Source organism: Syngnathus acus, chromosome 24 (genome assembly GCF_901709675.1).
Source record: "Syngnathus acus chromosome 24, fSynAcu1.2, whole genome shotgun sequence".
Classification (NCBI taxonomy): domain Eukaryota; kingdom Metazoa; phylum Chordata; class Actinopteri; order Syngnathiformes; family Syngnathidae; genus Syngnathus; species Syngnathus acus.
The window spans coordinates 5,005,639-5,029,070 of NC_051108.1; the positions used below are offsets into that span (position 1 = coordinate 5,005,639).

General features: G+C 40.1%; 2 protein-coding genes across 2 annotated transcripts; one reads left to right on the plus strand and one right to left on the minus strand.

The window, feature by feature from the left end:
* Window positions 1–1,716: 1,716 nt before the first annotated feature.
* Window positions 1,717–6,536, plus strand: LOC119118383. Its single transcript, XM_037245361.1, has 17 exons — window positions 1,717–1,731; window positions 1,905–1,994; window positions 2,578–2,667; window positions 2,756–2,845; window positions 2,934–2,993; window positions 3,760–3,849; window positions 3,937–4,026; window positions 4,115–4,204; window positions 4,293–4,382; window positions 4,649–4,738; window positions 5,361–5,420; window positions 5,539–5,625; window positions 5,714–5,773; window positions 5,821–5,898; window positions 5,986–6,065; window positions 6,141–6,306; window positions 6,381–6,536. The coding sequence occupies exons 1-17, from the start codon at window positions 1,717–1,719 to the stop codon at window positions 6,534–6,536; spliced, it is 1,482 nt and encodes a 493-aa protein (XP_037101256.1).
* Window positions 6,537–10,785: 4,249 nt separating this feature from the next.
* Window positions 10,786–23,019, minus strand: ptchd4 (patched domain containing 4). The gene is made up of 3 exons (XM_037245098.1): window positions 22,207–23,019; window positions 18,183–18,678; window positions 10,786–13,266 (listed from the first exon to the last, which is right to left on the minus strand). The coding sequence occupies exons 1-3, from the start codon at window positions 22,804–22,806 to the stop codon at window positions 11,603–11,605; spliced, it is 2,760 nt and encodes a 919-aa protein (XP_037100993.1). The 5' UTR covers window positions 22,807–23,019; the 3' UTR covers window positions 10,786–11,602.
* Between the last annotated feature and the right edge of the window lie 413 nt (window positions 23,020–23,432).

Here is a 23,432-nt window from a genome sequence, read left to right on the forward strand (position 1 = left end):
TTATAATCAGAAGGCAATTTTGTTCTTGACAAAAGAAGAGCGGGCTCAACAATAAAATGTTCGAATAGACGTGAGGCTGTGATGACACTTTGAAGTTGTTGAGTTTTAGTGGTTGACTAAATACTATGTTTTGAACAAAATAATAATGAGAGAATAATTGTTTTATTCGTTGTAATTCCAATTCCAAACCCAAATATATATATATATATTTTTTTACATAATCTTCCAGGCCTATTGGTTCCCTGTCTATGTGAGGTAGGATGTGACAAAATGTCCTCGCAAACTTTGAAACAACACGTTTCCTTATTACAAAACATGTGTTTGTGACCCATGCTGCAGGATTATACATGCTCTTTGGTTCTTTCATGTTTTGCTCGCTAAAAAAAAAGTTCAAATTCAGGGCACTCTATGTTTGGGTCAATTCAACCACCTTGTTTATTTTCACAAAAGATAGAAATGTGATTTTTTTATTTTTTATTTAATATGAGAGTTTTTTTTCATAAAAAGGGTTAAATGAACCCACACCACGTTCAGTCCTTTTCTTGACCCATGATTGTGTTTATTTTTGACCCAACTGTTCATTCACTGCAAGATGCATCACCAATAATACACAGTACAACCGTTTTCAAATAACCAACAAAGACAAGAGGAAATTAAATAATAATAACAATAAAAAGAGAGATAAAAACGGCAATGCTAGGCGATGAGAGTTATATAAAATTTGTAAAATCAGTGTACGTTTTTGTTTGTCAAATCAAAATAATATCCGAAACTGCTTTGAAAGGCAACAGGCTTTCCTTCCAATGATTTAAAAATATTTAAGGTCATATTTTGACATTAATAACAATGATTTATTCAATAAACAAAATTTGCACGTACATACTGTACCATGTCTTTCGTTATATAAGTTCTAAATGGAGATGAGAGCCAGTAAAGAGACATCTTGGCTGGCAAAGGCGACTTTATGAGTGCGCAAAAGAATCAGCAGGTGTTCTTTGCATGGACGTTTACAGTATGTGACGAGTTTCTCACATTTGTGCAGGTTTCTAAGCGTCCAGTGCCGTCCACTCCTCACTCTTGTCTGCATAGCTGCATGAGTGTGGATCTTACTCAGTACGGTACTGTTTTCAATTTTCAGGTTGAAGATGAAGACGATTGGACTGGCCGCGGCCGCGGTCGTTCTATCGTTTACCGCCTGGGTGCTTTATGGTGAGCAAATCTGATTACTAAAAATGTTTAATTGAACTTTGCTTTTATTAGTTAAAGCAGGGGTGTCTAACTCTTTTTTTTTTTTTTCGAGGGCCATTATGACTGTCAACCCTGTTTGCTTGGTTTGTTAATCTGTAGCGCCTCCTTGAGGGCAAATGTTCCAGTTTTTCAAGCCTGATGGCCTTTTATTAAAACAATAAAATAATAATCAAATAAAAATAATAAATATTTGAAAATGATTAAAAATAATAAAATCAATATAATAAAAAATAAAACAATACAAAATTAAAGACTCAGACTCCTTTGTTCATCAATTCCATTTAACCTTTCATTTGTATTCACATTTAATCAAATTTCTTTGTCTTGACTTCCTACCTCCCTTTCTCCCAACACTCTTATTATCGGGAACCAGAGATCAAAACGACGACCCCAGTCTCGGAGAAGCTCACACTTCCCGAACAGAAGCAGGTGGGGAAGACCTCTTGTGTGATTTCAAAATGTACCATGATGTGTGTGTTCACTGTGGGTTGTGCTAATTTAGTCAAGTACACAGATTTGTAATTAAAATGTGGCCAATACTATTTGATTTTAAGATCTACCAAGATGATTGATTAGTCTGTTAGTTGGTTCGTTCGTTATTGAGTCAAATATTAAAATAAAATGAGTTAACATGTTTACGTGTTCTTTTGTTGCAGAAGCTGCCCAACACCACACTGACTACCAAGAAACCAGAGATCAACGTGACCTCCGTCTCGGTGAAGCCCACGGTGCAAAGACAGCAGCAGGTGCGAAAGGCCAATCCTCTTCAAGATGTATCAAGAAATGTAAATGGCCTCTGTGGTTGACATGTTCTTTTGTTTTGCAGAAGCTGCCCAGCACTACACTGACCACTAAGAAACCAGAGATGACCGTGACCTCAGTCTCGGCAAAGACCACGGTGCAAGGACAGCAGCAGGTGCGAAAGGCCAATCCTCTTCAAGATGTATCAAGAAATGTAAATGGCCTCTGTGGTTGACATGTTCTTTTGTTTTGCAGAAGCTGCCCAACACCACAATAACCACCAAGAAACCAGCGTTGAATGTGACCTCAGTCTCTGTAAAGACCACGGTGCAAGGACAGCAGCAGGTGCGAAAGGCCAATCCTCTTGACTGATTCAAGATGTATCAAGAAATGTAAATGGCCTCTGTGGTTGACATGTTCTTTTGTTTTGCAGAAGCTGCCCAACACCACAATAACCACCAAGAAACCAGCGTTGAATGTGACCTCAGTCTCTGTAAAGACCACGGTGCAAGGACAATCCTCTTGACTGATCAAAAATGTATCAAGAAATGTCAATTGCCTCTGTGGTTATGTTCTTTTGTTTTGCAGAAGCTGCCCAACACCACACTGACTACGAAGAAACCAGAGATGAACATGACCACAGTCTCGGTGAAGCCCACGGTGCAAGGACAGCAGCAGGTGCGAAAGGCCAATCCTCTTGACTGATTCAAGACTTACCAAGAAATGTAAATTGCCTCAGTGGATGACATGTTCTTATGTTTTGCAGAAGCTGCCCAACACCACACAGACCACTAAGAAACCAGCGGTGAACGTGACCTCAGTCTTGGTAAAGACCACGGCGCAAGGACAGCAGCAGGTGCGAAAGGCCAATCCTCTTGACTGATTCAAGATGTACCAAGAAATGTAAATGGCCTCTGTGGTTGACATGTTCTTTTGTTTTGCAGAAGCTGCCCAACACCACACTGACCACTAAGAAACCAGCGATGAACGTGACCTCAGTCTTGGTGAAGCCCATGGTCAAAAAGGAGCAGGTGCAAAAGTTAAAGATGTACCAAGAAGTGCAAATTCAAATTTGTGGTTAAGTTGGTAGAGTGGTTATTAGGTTATTCAGTTAAATATTATTTGAAACTTGAGGTAAATGTGGTATTACTTTTGCTAGGTTGGTCAGTGGTCAAATTTGTAGTTGAGAGTCCCAAGAAAAAAGTGAGTTGAATAATAATGCAAATTGTTCTCTTGTTTTCAGAACACTTCACTGACTACTAAGAAAAAGATGAATGCCAACTTTAACCCTACGAAAGTCCTTTTGGACATACTGGAGGTGTGAAAAACCACTATTGATTTAGAGATGAGTGCAGTTGGTTATTTATTTATTCAAAAGTAAAAATATTCCAATTTAATATGTCATTTGGATGATTGATTGGCTTGTTGGGTTTTCTAGGTTAGTCATTGGTCAATTGGAAGAGTCCCAACATCAATGCCAACCCAAGATGCAAAGTGTTTTTGTTTTGCAGGATCTGTTCAACCTGACCAATGAGAAACCAAAGAAGAAAGTGAGTGCAGTCTCTGTGAAGCAAGGACAGCAGAAGGTGTGAATGGCTAAATTGTCATTTTCCATCGGTTGAATCAATTGGTTGGTAGATTATTTAGTCAAAATATTTCTAATTAGTTGAATGGTTCTTTGTGTCTGGGTAGGTTGGTCTCGGAGTCCCAATCATCTACACTGACCAATGTAAATTGCCTCAGTGGATGACATGTTCTTTTGTTTTGCAGAAGCTGCCCAACACCACAATGACCACCAAGAAACCAGAGATGAACGTGACCTCAGTCTCGGTGAAGACCACGGTGCAAGGAGAGCAGCAGGTGCGAAAGTCTAATCCTATTGACTGATCAAGATGTACCAAGAAATGAAAATTGCCTCTGTGGTTGACATGTTCTTTTGTTTTGCAGAAGCTGCCCAACACCACACTGACTACTAAGAAACCAGAGATGAACGTGACCTCAGTCTCGATGAAGCCCACGGTGCAAGGGCAGCAGCAGGTGCGAAAGGACAATCCTCTTGACTGATTCAAGATGTATCAAGAATTGTAAATTGCCTCTGTGGTTGACATGTTCTTTTGTTTTGCAGAAGCTGCCCAACACCACAATGACCACCAAGAAACCAGCGATGAACGTGACCTCAGTCTCCGTAAAGACCACGGTGCAAGGAGAGCAGCAGGTACGAAAGTCCAATCCTATTGACTGATTCAAGATGTACCAATAAATGTAAATTGCCTCTGTGGTTGACATGTTCTTTTGTTTTGCAGAAGCTGCCCAACACCACAATGAGCACCAAGAAACCAGAGATGAACGTGACCTCAGTCTCGGTGAAGCCCACGGTGCAAGGAGAGCAGCAGGTGCGAAAGTCTAATCCTATTGACGGATTCAAGATCTACCAAGAAATGAAAATTGCCTATGTGGTTGACATGTTCTTTTGTTTTGCAGAAGCTGCCCAACACCACACTGGCCACCAAGAAGCCAAATATCAACGTGACCTCAGTCTTGGTGAAGCCCACGGTGAACGGACAGCAGCAGGTGCCAAACGCCAATTCTCTTGACTGATTCAAGATGTATCAAGAAATGAAAATTGCCTCTGTGGTTGACATGTTTTTTTGTTTTGCAGAAGCTGCCCAACACCACACTGACCACTAAGAAACCAGAGATGAACGTGACCTCAGTCTTGGTGAAGCCCACGGTGCAAGGAGAGCAGCAGGTACGACAGTCCAATCCTATTGACTGATTCAAGATGTACCAATAAATGTAAAGTGCCTCAGTGGTTGACATGTTCTTTTGTTTTGCAGAAGCTGCCCAACACCACAATAACCACCAAGAAACCAGCGTTGAATGTAACCTTAGTCTCTGTAAAGACCACGGTGCAAGGAGAGCAGCAGGTACGAAAGTCCAATCCTATTGACTGATTCAAGATGTACCAATAAATGTAAAGTGCCTCAGTGGTTGACATGTTCTTTTGTTTTGCAGAAGCTGCCCAACACCACAATAACCACCAAGAAACCAGCGTTGAATGTAACCTTAGTCTCTGTAAAGACCACGGTGCAAGGAGAGCAGCAGGTACGAAAGTACAATCCTATTGACTGATTCAACATGTACCAATAAATGTAAAGTGCCTCAGTGGTTGACATGTTCTTTTGTTTTGCAGAAGCTGCCCAACACCACACAGACCACTAAGAAACCAGCGTTGAACGTGACCTCAGTCTCGGTGAAGCCCACGGTGCAAGGAGAGCAGCAGGTGCGAAAGTCTAATCCTATTGACTGATTCAAGATGTACCAAGAAATGAAAATTGCCTCTGTAGTTGACATGTTCTTTTGTTTTGCAGAAGCTGCCCAACACCACAATGACCACCAAGAAACCAGCGCTGAACGTGACCTCAGTCTCGGTGAAGCCCACGGTGAACGGACAGCAGCAGGTGCGAAAGGCCAATTCTCTTGACTGATTCAAGATGTACCAAGAAATGTAAATTGCCTCTGTGGTTAACAAGTTCTGTTGTTTTGCAGAAGCTGGCCAACACCACAATGACCACCAAGGAACCAAAGACCAACGTGACCGTCTCGGTGAAGCCCACGGTGCAAGGAAAGCAGCAGGTGCGAAAGTCCAATCCTATTGACTGATTCAAGATGTACCAATAAATGTAAATTGCCTCTGTGGTTGACATGTTCTTTTGTTTTGCAGAAGCTGCCCAACACTACACTGACCACCAAGAAACCAGCGATGAACGTGAGCTCAGTCTCGGTGATTTCCACCAAAATATGAAGCAAAATGTGTTTTTTGTTTTGCAGAAGCTGCTCAACACAACATTGACCACTAAGAAACCAAGGATCAGCGTGGTGAAGCCCGAATTGTTTGTAAATCAGCAGGTCCGAAGGCCCAACGCTCTTGTCTGATTTCAAGATGTACCCAGAAGTATCTCATGCTCTCTTGTGTGTATGTGTGCTTATATGTAGTTGGCTAAATACTACGTTTGGATTTACTCCAACACCAACGTTTGCATCATCATCAACCCACAAGACCTGAAACTCGATGTGTAAAATACACCACACTCAATAATGATTTCTTTTTACGTGTGCATAATCATAACAGCCCCCCTTGTGTTTTCCAGTCTTAGTGTCAATCTGGTGTCCGAGCACCGTGGCAAAAAGCTGTTGACCCTTCAGTTTTCAATGACAAACCAAATCGCCAAGCTTATCACAGACACCCATGCTTCGCCACTGCCGCTGATCCAGAACGAAATGACCTGGACTTATAGTCCTGGAGTCAACTACAAGGTGACAATTTTCTGCCAATTTATTTCGGATGTATTGTTAATTTTTGAATGAACTTGAATTGATGTTTTTTTCAGATTGTTATCCAGAAAAAAGGCAACTTCTGGAGTGTGATCTTGAACAACAAGCACCTGCTGTATTTCACGCTTGAGAAGACTCAAGTCATCAGCCAGGTGGAGGTTTCCGGCCGCATCATTACCATCAAGAAAGTGGAGGTTTTCAGGGATGTTTGACAAAGTGCTTTACTTTAAGTCAGTGACCAGATCAATTAATGGTCACTTATTGTTTGGACGTCAATCATGTACTTAACACGAGATTATGATTAACATTATTATTATTAGATTGCGAATCAGTTCATTTAAATCATGATTATTTTATTTCTACCATGATCATTATTAGATATTCGTAGACTGTTCAGATTTACTACTTTATTATCAGATTGCTGACGGTCAGTTCCTTTAAATCACAGGTGTCAAACTCAAGGCCCACATCATTTTATGTGGCCTGCCAATACAAATTATTCATCAAATTCACGTCATTACTAATATTGTAAATTGTCTTAACTTTAAGAAATAATCTTTTTAAAATGTAGTTGTTACTGGTCTAAATTATTTGTGTTGATAACATGAGGCCTTCATACATTTATTCGGGTTGACACAATGGCCCGAGTTTGACACCCCTGCTTTAAATCATAATTATTTTTCCTTTCTAACATTAGATAAGATTTCTTTTGTAGAAAGATTTCTTTTGCATGTTTTATCTGAAACTCCAATAAAAACTTGCATGCATAAAAATCAGCAGTTTCCAGAACGAACGTGTATGAGGTTTGGCATCACCTCTCCTGGGAGGCCGGAGCACGAAAGGGAGACCCAACAGTAAAGGTTGAAAAGCCTCTTAGCTAATGCTAATCTTTCTAATGCATGGCCTGGCTGAGTAATTGATCCGGGCATATCCGATCAATAGACCTTTATTGCTCATTGGAGACGGAACGTTTAATCTTAATGAAACGTACTGAATGGTAACAGTAATTTTCTTATTACCATTGACCCTAATGTGAAATGCAAGGAAGAGTAAAATATAAACAAGAACTCGACAATATTGAATGTGATTTAGAGGAATGATTTAATATGTAAAAAATATTTGAAAAATGAAAGATTTGGAAAACTTAAGATTTGACGTGACGTAACCCCGAGGTGTATTTGGCAAGCAGGACACCTAGTGGTACACGTAAACACAACACGTCAATGTTGGACTGGCAAAATCTTTTTTGGTGTCTGAATGAAATAATTGAAGTAATTATCGTAGCAGCCCTCAGCAGGGAATCCACTCAGTCAAAAAGTGAAGAAATGAATGCCTCAACGGTGAAAGTCAAGAGAGGAAACATCCTTGTGTGATTATGTCGGAACAGGGCAGATGTTCTATATAGCTGGCAAATTAAAAAGAAAGAGCTCTGATTAGGCGTATACATACACTGCCGGAATCACATTGCCACTGTGCATAGACGCCATTCAAAGGAAACCATGTTAAAAAGGATGGAACAGTGAGAAAGGGGAGGAAGAGGTGAGCTGGCAGAAGTGGTTGAGCAGAGGAAGCACGAATAATCCATTACAGAGACGCGACATGATTAAGAAGCGGCAGGAGACAAAAATATCCCAGGCCAAGGCATCTTGGCGCAATACCGTTGCAACAGAGCACAACATGACAGCAACTCCTGCTGCTTTTGTCAAGTTAAATTCAGGATGGCGATAATGGGTCATTTACAATAAATGGAACAAAAATAAAATTTCCGTATTAACTGTCATCATTGCACAGAGTGGTGGCATAGCAAAACTGAGAACTGTTCATGAATGTAAAACTAGCAAAACTAAGCACTGTACATGAATTTTAAAAAAATTACAAAACAAAATTTGTTCCGGCCATGATTTTAAGTGTTATGGGCAAAATTGTACGTCTTTATTTTATTTCATAAAACTGACCGTTTTGGTTGATATTGGTTGTTTGCTGTATTGTAGTATTATTGAGAAGAGAGAAACATTTCCTTACTAAAGATTCTTTTTTTTTTTTTTACAGATCATATATAAATCTATTATTTAAATATGCAGTTAATATGCCGTATTTTCCGGACTATAATCCGCTACTTTTTAACAAGCTTTGAACACAGTGATTTATAGTCCAGTGTGCCTTATATATGGGATTTTCATGATTTTTAATGAAATTGTAAGATTTTTACATATTCTCATATAGGGAAATTAAACATTAAAACACCTGCTTATAGTCCAGTCCATTTTATAAATGAACAAAACAGGATATACCCCTAATTTTAGCTGGTGCGGCTTATATTCAGGTGCGATTTATAGTCCAGAAATTACGGAACTGTAAATGCACTGTGGCAGAGTATCAAGTTATCTAAGAATACTGCATCTGTGTGACAATGGCAGGAAATCTCAAAATCTTCCTCTAAACCTGAGGGTGGCTATGGCCACCCCGGGACACCACATAGCTGCACCCCTGCCTTCCTCCATGTGTTCAATTGGACGGTTTCAGTTTGGGCATTTCTGTCGGTCCCGTTGAGTGGCTTCTCCATAGTTGTGAAAATGAGCTGAAAAAAAGGAGTCAAGACACACACAAACAAAATGTATGTCATTGTGTCTCGTTTAAATGTGAATGTACATCATTGACAAAGCACTGTGCAAGGAATAAGATCTAGTATACTGGTAACATTCCACTGTTTATTACTGGTCTACTGTGTTCAACTTTTTACCCATTTTCATTTTCTTTTTTATACGAAAATCATGTCAAAAATCTTTCTATAGTATATATTTTCTTAGAAAACATACAAAATATTATTGTACATTTATTTTACACAGGGAATATCCTCTGGCTTTTGTTTAAGATCATACATGACTCATATTCTTATTTTTGCAGCACACGGTGTTACACAATATGCATCAAAAGAATAAACATACCTCAGGAAAGATTTTGCAAAGAAACAAGTTCCATACATGCATACATGCAACCACAGTCAATTTGTCACCTTCTGTCTTTTTTTTATATTTTCCCTCATGCCTTCTCGCTATACATATAGATGACACGTCTTCTTTTCTAAGCAGGGCAAAGTCTGACTGATGACAGGTAGAAGTGAGAATTCAACGCTGACTTGTCAAAAGAACCATAGTTGTTAAAGTCACACGCAACTTTCTATGCCGTCACATATTTCACACATTTCTCGTACAACGTTGATCCATCACCAACAGTGCAATCGTTCTACAAGACACACGCACACACACAAACACGCACAGATGACTGCCGATGAGTGAACCACTGAGTTTGTCAACGGCACTGCAAGGAAAGCTTCCTCACGGCGAGCCTGAAAAATAATGCACTGACAAGCCTCCCGTCTCACTAAAAGACAAGTGTCTATAGGGGCCTGTGACCTAGAGCTTGGTTTTTGGACTACAACTGAAAGTTAGACAATGAGTATTAAAATAAAAATAAAATAAAAACATGAAATAAGATGAAATTGTAATAATAAAACTAACAAACCCCAATTACAAGAATAAACTCATAATGTTGAGAGAATGAGACAAGTTTTAAATTGAGTTGAGAGAAATTTTGGCTTAAAATTAAAAGTATATACCATTTTAAAAAAATACTGTCCTAACATAAATGAAAAAAAAAAGACATTTGTAAACAATAAAATAATGTATAGCTCAGGGATTCAGCAAATTTTTTTACAAACCTTCAAAATTTATCAGAGAATACTGATTTATTGTGTTAGTGTCAGATGAAAGAAGTATTAAATGTGCATGCAGTGATTGGCAATATGTACTTTGCTTATAATGTAATATGAATCGTGTCATTTGTAGACTCAAGAAATCTATTGCGAAAATTCCAAAGTCCACAAACAAATTTAAAAATTAGCTCCACCTCAAACTTAATCAAAGTAACAATTATTGCTGCTTTCGAATAATAAATGATCATGCGCTCAGATATAAACATCCATACATTCACAATCCAATTCATTAGTAACTCTTACATGTTATCACAGCAATAAATGAATCCTGCATCATGTGGATAAAGAAAAAATAATCAGGATGGGAATCATAAACAATTTCTTTAGAACTGGTTTCCCATTATAGGAATTACCGTATTTTCCCGACTATAAGGCGCATCTAAAAACCGAACATTTTCTCAAAAGCCGACATTGCGCCTTATAGTCCGGTGCGCCTTATATATGGACCAAATTCCTAAATTTAAACTGGCCCGAAGCATTGTGTCATGAAATCAATCATAAGTGGCCTGCTGAAGACTATGAATCATGAATCAAAAAGACTATGGATCATTATTTTGTGATTATAAAATAATTTGTTGCATCTGAAGTTGAAATAAAAAAGATAAAATGGAGAATGATTTGATTTGGATTAAAAATCTGACATGATGCATTAATGGTGCGCCTTATAATCCAGTGCGCCTTATATAAAGACAAAGTTTTAAAATGGGCCATTCATTGAAGGTGCGCCTTATAGTCCGGTGCGCCTTATAGTCCGGAAAGTACGGTAGTTGTTTACTTGCGTGACGATTCTACTTATCAATTCCTCGATTTGAAGTCTAATTTTGCAGTGTTCTGCTGTAAAACCAAATTCTGCCTAAAGAAGAAAAACGTAATCCATGTTATTTTTCTTTTATGTGAGCACACCTAACAAATTGTTGTGGAAAAATGTGAAAAAGATTTGGTTTTCACGTAAAATCTAGCTAGCATTAGCGTAATTCATGAAGCTTTGCGTTATTAGCATATGGAGGCCACTGTAGACTTTTCAGTTGATGCAACACAGGCAAGTCATCAGGTGACAGGCACAAACAAATCATTTTCACTATCTATGAAACACACTTGCTCAAATTGACAAACCACCCCTGATTTATTGGTAGTTTCTAATGGTTACATTTCCACTAGCCTGTTTACGCTTTCTTGGCTTCACAGACTGCTTCGCACTTATCGATAAGGGCTGCTAAAGATAAAGTCTGACTTACAAATATTTCAAGAGAGCAATCAACTATATATTCATAATTTGATCTGGTAACCTAGTTTCACATATATTGTACCGAGTAGGAGAACTATAAGTATGCTGTTGGTTGATACCCAATGAAAGACACTGTCAGGAATGGGAGTGCGTTCAACTAGCTGCTTAGCTGCTATTGGCCTGGAGGAAGCTGTGCTCGGCACAGCTATCTTCACTTGCCTGTATCTTAGGAGTTATCTAATTACGCAATTCAACTAATATTCACTGCGAAAAAAAACTACTCAGACATTTGTCACGTGATCAGGATTCTCTCTAACGTCAATACACTCGATCTCCTCCCTTTCACGTTCCCTTTCGCGTTCCCTTTCTTTCCGCTTGGCCCGTTTTTTTTTCTTGTGTCTCTTTTTGGATGGCGGGAAGAAGGTGAGGAAGACGGGCAGGATGACGAAGCAGTGAAGCACGGTACAGCCGGCCGTGAGGAGCGAGCACTTGAACAGTGTGTAGGTCAGATTGGAAGGCACAAACACTAAAGGTATGATCCCAATCACAAAGCAGGATGTGTTCTGCAAGATGGCCGCACCGTGCTCCTCCAGTGCCAACTTGATGCACTGTGTCCTCGTGTGCTCGCTGGCCAACACAAACGTGTATAAGTGTGGTGCACAGTGATCCATGGCGAAGTTCAGGGTATAAATAAGGCACAGGATTGAGATGCTGTCCATACCGACACTCCAAAGAGTCATCAAACCTAAGACGCCCAACTCCACTGACGTAACGGTGAGGATGAGCCAGAAGTTCCCTAAGGGGTTAATGACAAGGAAGAAGGTAAGGATAAGGATGGTGAGTACACTAAAGCCTGAGGTTAGGATTGGAGAGATGACAGAGGAACTGTAGCGGTCCATGAACACAAATGTTGGATTAAAGGCAATGAATTTGATACCGTCTATCAACATTAGAGGGCGAAGCTTCTCTAGAAGCTCCACCACCTCCTCACGCTTCTTTTCCGTGGTCCGTGCCACTAAATACATGCGCGAGGCGATGATATCGTACTCTTTTGTGTCACGGTTTTTGGAGAATATGATGTCCTCTGTGAAATGCTGGTACTCGGGGCTCCGCAGGAACGAGCTTTTGAGAATATTGACAAAGTCGCTCTTGGTTGATGCGCTCACGTTCACCACACGTAGATAGTGGAAAAAGTTGTCAATCCAAGAGATCTTGTTGAAGCCGTGACTGAGTGTCTTCAAATGCTCCTGCACTGTGGAGTTCCAATACTCAATGGGCTCATAAATGTAAAAGCCAATCACAGGACTGTAGTTGCTGAAATATCTCTGCTGAGTCAGCGCATATGAAACACTCGGAGAGTTACTCGCCAGAAGGTTTACAATATTGGAACCGTCGCTGATTTGTAAACATCCCATGAATGAAAACGAAGCGTAGATGAGATAGAGAATAACCACAAAGGGTTTGACATAGGTGTTGGTTATCCACTCTGTGTAGTGTTCGCGAAGAAAATGCTGGATAAAGTGATTCTGGTAAGGGACACTGTCATGGTGCGTCGAGAGGTCGTGGCCATCACTCATCATGGTTTTAAACCAAGTGGGTTGGCGGTCCAGATACTCCACTGAAGGAATTTTACAACAGAAAACACTGTGGTAGCGGTTCTGCTCCAGTTGTCCAGCAAACACCAAGCAGGAGCCGTAGAATGAGAAAACGTAGAAGTAGTTGACCAAGATGGCTACACACATGCTCTGGCAGAAAATCTTCACTGATTCAATATTGGTGAAAGGGCTCGCTCCCATGCCGAATGTGATGATGTAGAGCGAGCTGGTCATGGTGTAGCACACCATCACGTCGGCAAAAGCATCAGCCACGCGTTCCTTGAAAGGCAGGTTTTCCCTTGTTCTCCTCCAGCCTGCCAGAAGTTCGAATACTCCTTTGGTTCCATGACCTATAAGAACACGAAAGAGAGTACATGATGAGGGAACATTCTTTTTCAAACTTCTTCATTCGTGTTAGTGTTGCGTAATGTTTATCCTCATTTTTGTTAAATCTGTAATTGACTCTATCAAGATGGCCGCTACACACAAGTCTGTCTCCCGCTGGTTGAAGACAATTTTTAGCATTGGTAGAGAGAAACATGGCCCTTGCTTGCTCTGCAGCTATTGAAATGTTCTCTAATTGTTGTATTTCCTCAAGAAATCAATCTTAAAATAGAATGGTCAATTTAAATACCGTATTTTCCGGACTATAAGGCGCACTTAAAAACCTAACATTTTCTCAAAAGGCGACAGTGCGCCTTATAGTCCGGTGCGCCTTATATATGGACCAAATTCCTAAATTTAAACTGGCCCGTAGCATTGTGTCATGAAATCAATCATAAGTGGCCCGCTGAAGACTATGAATCATGAATCAAAAAGACTATGGGTCATTATTTTGTGATTATAAAGTAATTTGTTGCGTCTGAAGTTGAAATAAAAAAAGATAAAATGGAGAATAATTTGATTTGGATTAAAAATCTGACCTGATGCATTAATGGTGCGCCTTATAGTCCGGTGCGCCTTATATAAGGACAAAGTTTTAAAATGGGCCATTCATTGAAGGTGCACCTTATAGTCCGGTGCGCCTTATAGTCCGGAATATATGGTACTGTAATTGCCTGATATTGAAACTGCTTTAAATAGAGTTCCAAATTTGTCCAGCAATTTGCTAGCACAATTGCTTTGGTTTTGTTTTTTTCTCCCCTTGCATCATGATAATAATGGCCTTCATAACCAGCTGCAAAGCCCCATCACCTCTTCCCTGGTGTAGGGGACAGACAGCTTGTGCTGTCTGGCAGCCACTGCAGCAGTTAGTCAGCAAGCGGGGTTGGCTAAAGAGCGAGGGAAAGATAAGCAACTGTAGCTCAGTATGAAAGGACGCAGGGACACCAGGCATTGTATCTGCCCCGTCCCACTTGGAGGTTCAGGGCTCAATGTATTGTAGGAAGGCAGTTTGTCAACAGCTGTCCACCAGGCTATTTTTTTTCTTGAGACGAGGTGTGTGCATGTGCATGTTTTGTGTTCAATAATCCAACAGCCTGATCACGGCACTCTAATAATGGAGGCCTTGGCTGCATTTGCCCTCTCGTCCTCCCTTGGCCCACAGCAAAATGCCACTGAGTCATTAAACTAAATCACTTCACTGAAACCTTTGTGGCTCTCACATCCCAAAAACACATCCATCACATGGCAAGAGAGCGTGTCAGCTCCTCCTACCCGCCATACAGTCTTCCAATCAGGATGACTGCAGGAATGACGGCAGAGACGAGATCGCAAGGGGGACTGCAGATGAGATGGAAACTCAGTAAAAATGCATGAGGAAAGTGAACATATGGCAACGAATGGAAGAACAAAATCGGAAAAAATAAATAAATATATATATATATTTTTAAAAAATATATATATATATAAATATATATTTAAAAAAAAAATATATATATATATATATCTTGCTCAAACATGTAAAGTCACATTTGATCTTGAGTGAATATTTTTCCATCAGGATGAACACTGGAGTAGATTCGACGATGGGAGTCAATAAAAAGGTGTGTTGAGGATGATCTATTTTTAAATGGGACATGCTGCAGGAAATGGGCACTCAAAAGGATTGACTATAGCTAAAAATAGCATCGAGGAATGTCAAAGTGTTGCATTTTTAAAGGCTCATTGTCAATCAAACAAATGCATGTTTAGTTCCACTAAGCTATTTTTAAATTTTTTGTGTGATGATTTTCTCGTGAATTAAGCTCATAAATAAAGATAAGAACCAGAGAGCAATATTTTTCTTTTGCTGTTGAATCACATTAAAAATAATTTGATTTATTGTTCTGCCTAATGTGTTGATGTACTTCCTGTACTCTATGTCCTAAACTTGATTGCAGATTGAGAATGGAAGGCATCCAATGAATTATTCTGTGATTCATCCGGGCAACAGTGCATCCATATCCAACCATGACAATGGCGAGCACTCAACACAAAACTGGCAATTACTCAGTATGCACGTCTCACAATACAATTTGATTTATTGCGCTAAAATCACAGTGGCAACATCCATCTTCAGAAACTGGTGTCCTTGAATAACCAGCTGAAGCCATCCATATGCTGGCCGAAAACTTGCAACACGTGAAATGATCAACTATTCTAGTAAGTACGTAAGTAATATGTTAATGATCAAGATAAATAATTTCACATATAAGTCATTCCTGAAGATAAGTCGCCCCCCCCACCCAAACTATGAAACGCGACTTATACTCCGAAAAATACGGTATGTTCCTCTCTGTATGGTTGAAAAGAATCTCTCCATTAGGGCTGTCACTATCGAATTTTTTCCCATTATCCTATCAATTCCGCCAATTAATCGAATAATCAGATCCAGTTTAATTTGCGTCAAAGTGTATTAAAAACACTTTTCTCAATGACTGTTTCTTAACCATTTTTTGTATTATTTAATGATAAAAAAACAACAACAGTTAATATCACACAGGAAGGTCATTGTTTTCCAAAATAATAGTCGATGTTTGTTTTATTTTGATTAAACACAAATGCTTGTATGTAGAACTAGAGAAATAAGATCATTATTACTTTTGAAAGCCTGAAATTATAAATTTGGACAATCTTTAGTTACACAATGGCTCGAAATGATTAATCAAGTAAAATACAAGGTCATTAATTTACTAATTTGTTGTTGATTAATCGATTAATTTTGAAACCTCTACTCTTCATACCAATAACTCCAGTACATGCCTTAGCAACAGGTTGCGCTACAGCGCTTATCTCAAAGGCTGAGCAGAAATCCAGAAAAGATGTGTGTGTGGGGGGGGGCATTAAAAGCATTAAAACAGTATTAAAATACTGCTTTTTGATGCAGCCAAGTGGACCAGCACTCATTTCACTGCACTTATCCTACTACATCCAACTTTTTAGTCGCTGGCAAAAAGGGTCAAGTGACAATTGACTTGATTTATGGTGAGATTGCATTTTGTCCAGACATTTTTCAATATGCAGCTCAAACATCTGAAGAAAAAGTAAAAGCAGTTGAATCCCAACGCTACACTACACAATGAAATGGTATGGCTACTTTATTTATTTTTTTGCTATGTTATCACTGATAATGACACAAATATGAAGAATAAATTGGGATTATGTGTCTTGCTGCAAAAAAAACAAAAAAACAGCAATATACTTCGGAAGCTTCAACAGAGGATTTGATCATGTGCATTAAATGACAAATTGCTTTTTCAGCTGGGGGCAAATTTTGCAAAACTCGTTTTAAACCCACCAAGACTAAGAAAATGCTTTTGCTTAATTGAGGGCTTTTCTGAAAACAGAAACATTCGCCACTCTGCCACACAAATTGGACTACAAGTATAACAATAACATGTTTGCCGCTGATATAAAATTTCAAGCATGTTCTTTTGTTTTTAAAAAATACAAATACCGGTGGAAAAATCTGACGTGCCTGGTGTCGGTAACAAAACAGCCAGGAGGAAAATTCTTCTTGTGCAACCACAAATGAACACACAACAATAGGGAATACTTCTGAAATGTGTCCCTGCGCTCTGCTAAAAAAAAAAAAAAATATCACCATCGCAGTCAACATATTGCTGTGGCTGCAGGCTAACTTATTAACACAAAACTAGAAACTTTTTTTTTTCAATAAACTAGGCCAAATTCAAGATGTTCTGAATACTGTAGTTAGCCCTTGAGGGGATTTCTCATCACTAATAAAATAGGACAATATACAGTAAGTCTCAACATGGGTTGCCCACATTAGTAGATTGGCCCCTCAAGTGAGGAGAAAAAAAAAAGCTAGTATCCATTTCAGTTGGCAAGCCTGATGTGACGTTGATACAGTGATAGGAGGAGGATGTGTCAGTCAGAGCCTCCAGGGAGGAGGCTGGACATCTGCTGTCTCTAAGGTCCTGTCACATAAAATTATAGACTTAATCAAGTCCTCTCCGTTTCTTCGTCCGTCTCCTTCTCCATCATTTTCTCTCGCTATATGTTGTTGCCATGTTTTTATTCCCTGTACATGACTTTTTTTGACCTTTGCTCCTTTTTCTCAAAACCATCCTGACTACACCTCCTCGCTCTTGGTCGCAAGAAGTTCGTTAATCCATCTTTTCCTATATTTTGCTTAAACTTCATTCATCAGGGCTGAAACGAAACGGATTGTGGAAAAAACGGTGCCAAAATCACAGTTAAGATTTTTGTGGCCTGCAGTGTTGATAATAATGATAATAATAATAATAACCAACTTGATCCCAACTTGAAGGGGGGAATTGTACCAGCAGTGTGAATAAGCAAATATTTATTTTTGTAATTTTTTTATTATTATTATTATTTTTTAATTTAGGCGTTTTACCAGTATCTAGGCAGTATCTTATGGATGTGACAAAAAATACACAATCACAGATTTATAGCGCATTTCATACATTTAAAGGCAGTTACAAACAGATTTCAATCGATTTAAAAGAAAAGTAATGAAATGAAAAAAGAAAAGCTAACTCTAAAAAGTTGAATGAATATGGCTGGGAGGGGTGAATGAGCACCTCCTTGACTGTAACATGTTTTGCTTTTACTAAAACCCCAAAACAATTACTATTGATCTTAGAGGAAGACAAAAAAAAATCAATGAATGAATCAATGTGACACCGAGCAATTTCTTTTGATAAAATTGTCTTCGATATTAATAAAACTTTGTTTTGCAGGATAGCTAAAACCTCTGAAAGTTTAAAGAAAATTGAAAGCACTAAAAGGAATCCGGATTTCATATTATCTCGCTCAACAATTATATCAGCATAAAATGAAACACTCTCATACTTACCCATAGCAAAGAATGGAATCCCGAGCAGTGTCGAATTGAATTTGCCATCTGATATGAAAAAGATCCCTGCGGCTGTCACGTTGGCAATACAGATGGTCAACACCCCCAGGAGGCCTAGGAAGGGTTTCCCCCTCAAACAGTCCCGCATGGAGCTGGATATGGTGGCAGCCAGGAGCACCAGCACCAGGCTAACCAACACTTCCCCTTTGGCTAGCACACCCGTCTGATGGAAGTCTCGCCACAAGCTGAAGGAGGTGAGGGAGTGGATGTGGAGCTGGTCTGGTCCGTGAGGAGCTTCGGCAGTTGACAGCCGAGTGACCAGGTTGCAGAACTCATTCTCCCAGCGCTCGGCAATGGCATCCTGCACCACAGGTCCATTGTTGCGGAGGTAGTAGGTAATTTGGACAGCACTGGCGAACTTGACTTGTTGGTCCCGGCTGTTGGGTGAGAAGGACACGCCTCCCAGTTGATGACCGATGAAGGACACTCGACCATCCTGCAAGCGGTTAAAAGGACACATCATCAAATTACTTGCAGTACTTTGTTGAGCAGCCAAGCATGACAATTATAACCACTAGCAGGTTTCATCCCTGATTTCACTGATTTACAAAGATGGCATCCTATGGTAGGACGGACTCAAGAAAAACACCTTTGAAATATTCTTAATAATGACAAGGTTACAGAGAATGGAATCTCCAATCTAATGCTGACATATGTTGGATAAGAAAGTGAAGCGTGGAGAGTCTATGACTCAGGGGTGTCAAACTCATTTTTTTCGCAGGCCACATTGTAGTCATAGCTTCTTTCGGAGGGCCATTATGACTGTCAACCCAAATAAATGTATGAGCACTTCATATTATAGACAGTTAGAGCTTCAAAACAAACTGACAAATAACTCGTTTTCAAATCAGACAAGTAAAAACTGGTCAAATATTTAAAAAAAAAGATGTTATTAAAAGTGAAGACATTTACATTCTAGTAATGACACGAATTTCATGCACAATTTGTCTTCGCGGGCCACATAAAATGATGTGGCGGGCCGTATCTTATTTTGACACAGCCTTTGGTCACCTGGTTAGTCACCTGATCAGGCACCTGTTCAGGTAAAGATGGCTGCTCCCGCATGGCAGACTGCCTTAGTCAGTCTCGGTTAGCCGAGAAGATAGTAGTGATCTAGTTTTTTACTGCTTCAAGCTTACAGTTTGGATTAACTGCCTGTCATTGCCTCTGCTTGCCTGCTATCACTTCTCTACCTCTGCAATGCTTGCCTCCATGTCAGACATTCTTCCTCCATCTCCAACAAGGTATGTGTTTTAAGATAAGCATATGACAACAACTATACAACATCTAACCCTGGAAATAATTGAATTGAAATTAACATAAACAGCGTACTGCATCATGAGAGCTGTGCCTAATATATTGGTTACTTCAATTGGTCCCATCCAAAAAAAAAAAAAAAATCACTCCTGAGTATTTTTGACTTCAACTGCTGATTAACTAATCACCCATTCAAAAATCTTATCTTCTCTTTTTGGTTTCTGGCTGAGGTCATGACACCAAATATGTTTATTGTGTACAACATGGATAAAAACTATTTGCCACTATTTTAAAATCTTTTATTTTTCATTAAGGCAACCTGTTTGTATTGAATCTCATCATACCATTGCCACTGAGAGTATATTGATTCATATGAATTAAATTCTTTTTTTTGGAAAGGTTAATGTGATATTCAAGGATGCTCTTGACTTGCTTTTATTGCCTTGTACACATATGGACAGCGGATCCATTCTTTTAGTACCCTGCATACACATATATCAGCCAGGACCACTGACGGTTCCTTGTGGTGTGCATGCTGGATGAAACCACAGACCAACTTCACACCTCAACTACCATGTCATTTAGTTGAGATGTTTATTGTGCTTCTTAGTCCTTTTGCATTTGATAGAGACATACCAGAGTTAGATGAGTGCTGTAGAAAAAATATATGCATATATTTAATAATGCTTAACCATCAAACCCATTGTTCCTGAAAAGTCAATCATTCATTTATTTAAGAAACAACAAATTCATTTCTATATATAATGTCTAAATGTATATATGAGGAGGTCGACCACTAAAAAAAAAACAGGTGTGCCTGCAGTTCGACAGATCTACCACATTACGGCCAAACGTCGACATTTCATATCATAATAACTTTGTGGATACTTGGTCATGTGACACACCATTTAAAAAAAAAAAGAGTTCCTGGAAAAACTGAAAAAAAAAAAAGACATAACTCGACAATGGCACTGCATGTTTTGATTCTAATAGACAAATTACAGTAAGTCATTCTTTTAATAATTTAAGCCTTAAAACTGTCAACGCCTTATATTATACACAGTATGGGCTACACAACAAACTGTCTAGTTATGAAATTAGAGACTAGTAAAATTTTTTAAAATATTTTAAAAAGGGGAATGATAATAAAAATTGCTAGCAATAGCTCTATTTTTTTTAAAGTGAAGTCAATTTGTACTCTGCACAATTTGTCTTAGCGGGCCACGGAAAATGATGTGACGGGACGTATCTGGTCCCCGGGCCTTGAGTTTGACACCTATGATTTAAGGGATCTCTTTTGTGATTGGTGTGACTTCTGCTCTGCTTGGAAGTGGGGTTGATCGTAATTGGTCATTTCGAGCACAGGCCAGCAGATCTGCAAGAGGCAAGGCTCGGCTGCTTCAGCCAATCAAAGGAGCTTCTTTCATTTCCTTGCGTACGAGATCCTCGACATGGCTGAAGCACGTCTACAGTTTGAAGTAGGCACTTGAAGACAGACCCCTTCTTTCAGCTGAATAATAGAAAGACATTTCGTTTGTGTCTGTGGTTTGTCTATGGTCTCACGCTAGCAATAAAAATCGATTAAGTTTTCAACATAGCTCCTTGACCGTTTTACTTCATTTGCAACTCGATTGGCCCGTACTTATCCCAATTACAGGAACAGGTCAAAGTTCAACGACGCACCAAATTATTGCCACTTGCCATATAAAAACTTGACTGAACTAGTGCAAACAGAAGATTTTTTAGAAATACCCCAAAATGGCGTCACGTTGCTATGTTTATCCGAGCCTGGCAACTGAGACAAAAGATTTTGCGGAAGGACAATGAATCCATCGATCTATTCTCTGTACCGCTTGTCCTCATTCAGAAAGCGGGGAAGCTGGAACCAGGTGACTTTTGGGGTGAGAAGCTGGGAATGTTTTCCCCTCTTGCAGACTGTGTAGACATTTTTGCCCTTTTGACTAACAGTCATACAAACATAACCAACCTATTTCTTTTTATGGAACAAAACTAAAACAACAAATGCTATAAATCATATATTGAGTTGAATTTATGGATCGATAAGCAAACTGTCCAAATACTGTACTAGTTCATTCATAATTTTTCTTTCACAGCCAAAGTGCCATGAAGGGCACTATAAGTAAATAAAATAAAAAATAAATGCACCTAGAATGATGCAGCAAGTAAATACACTGCAACAGCACTGCTGCATTACCAAAAAAATAGGCAATTAGCAATTGTTGCAGATTGGGGACTCCAAGCTGCATGAGTGCAGTATGAGGTCACAAGTAAAGATGGAAAAATAATTCTAACGGAGTCTGATAGCAATTGCAGTCATGCATGTGTTGCCTGGAGATGGCAAGAGGGAACCACTGCATAAAAAAAAAAAAGAGGATATCCCCATGTGTGTGTGGAAAGATGAACACCCAATGGGAACAATCAGTTCACCTGCACCAAAACATGGAAAGATGAAACCTAGAAAAGCTCGTGCAGATGTCTGGTTTATGGAGAGGGTTCCCCTCATATGCTGCTACACCGTGGACCAATGCACAGCCCACCATAGTGCAAATGCTGCATTCATTCAGAAATCGTGGATGCCTATTTGCATTCTGCACCATCATAAGTATTTTTTTGATAGGAGAGTGCGTAGTGCAGGTTAACAACAGGCCTAGTTGCTTTTAATTTCTAACGCATGACTCCGACTCACCTTTAACGTCGTGTTGGGGTAGCTGACGGGCACCTTGTGGAAAGTGCTGTTGGAAAGCACCGCCTGTCTGATATCTTCGAAGATGGTGATGATATCATCCAGCATGCAGCTCTTGTCTCTGTGGCTCAGCACGCAGAGGTGCGCGAATGTGTAGTTGAATCCTTTGTAATTGACTCGCAAATCCAACACTTGCTTGTGAACTTGCAACACCTGATCGGCCACCTCCAAGATGTTCCCCCCGGACTTGGCCAGCAGTATCAGCCTACCATATCTACCCGGGGTGTGTAAATCCGAGTACAGCTTGTGCTTAGACTGGTCGATGTGAAAGAGGCTGTTGGCCAGACTTCGCTCAATCTTTGCCAGGCTGTGCGTCGGTGCCACCAGCAGCTCAAGGTCCGTCTCTGGCTTGAATCGGCTCAGTACCGTAGATCCGAAAATGATGGTGAGAACCGCGGGCACGGTGAGAAAGAAAACGGGGTGTCTGCTAACAAATAAGCCTAACCAGTAGAAGGAAGCCTTGAGCCCTCTGTGTATCACTTGCCGCAGCATCCTCCACAAAATCCAGCTTGCAGATGCTCCGTCTCCTCCGATGAAGCACATGTGACATCAGACTCGCGTTTCCCGGCTCGGTCCAATTCGGAAGAGAAATAACGCCATGCACACACGCGCGCGCACACATACACACACCTGGAAAGACAGCATTGCAGCAATTCGCCCGCAAGACGCGCGGAGAGTTATAGCGACAATCGAACAGTCATTAATTCATCTTCATCTGCTTCTCCAGAAGAATCCGTCTTGTCAAGCCATTGCGTGTGGAGGGGGGAGGGGGGCGGGGAAAGGGGGAGAGCCGCGCGTGTCCACTTGACTGTAGCGCCAGTGACGAGTGGCGGCGGTGTGAAATGTGGATGCGCGTGTGCATGCGCGTCTGGCTGCACGCATGTTTGCGGTACTCGTGTGTTTAATTGTACGAGTGCAAGATGGCAATAGTGTCTGGTTATTTAAGCAGCTGTAGCGGCAACAGGCAATGCAAGCGTGGTGGTAAAACGCCCCCCCTGCATGTTGCGGGGGGTAAGCCTTGTGCGGAGATTTCGTGCTGGGTGGGTTGCATTTGCACCAGGCCATGTGATGCCGAGAGGGAAAATCACACCACTCATTCCAGCTGCATGAACTGGAGAATTAATTGACTGAACAATTGTTTGGATCTCCAGAAAAAAAAGAACCAGATA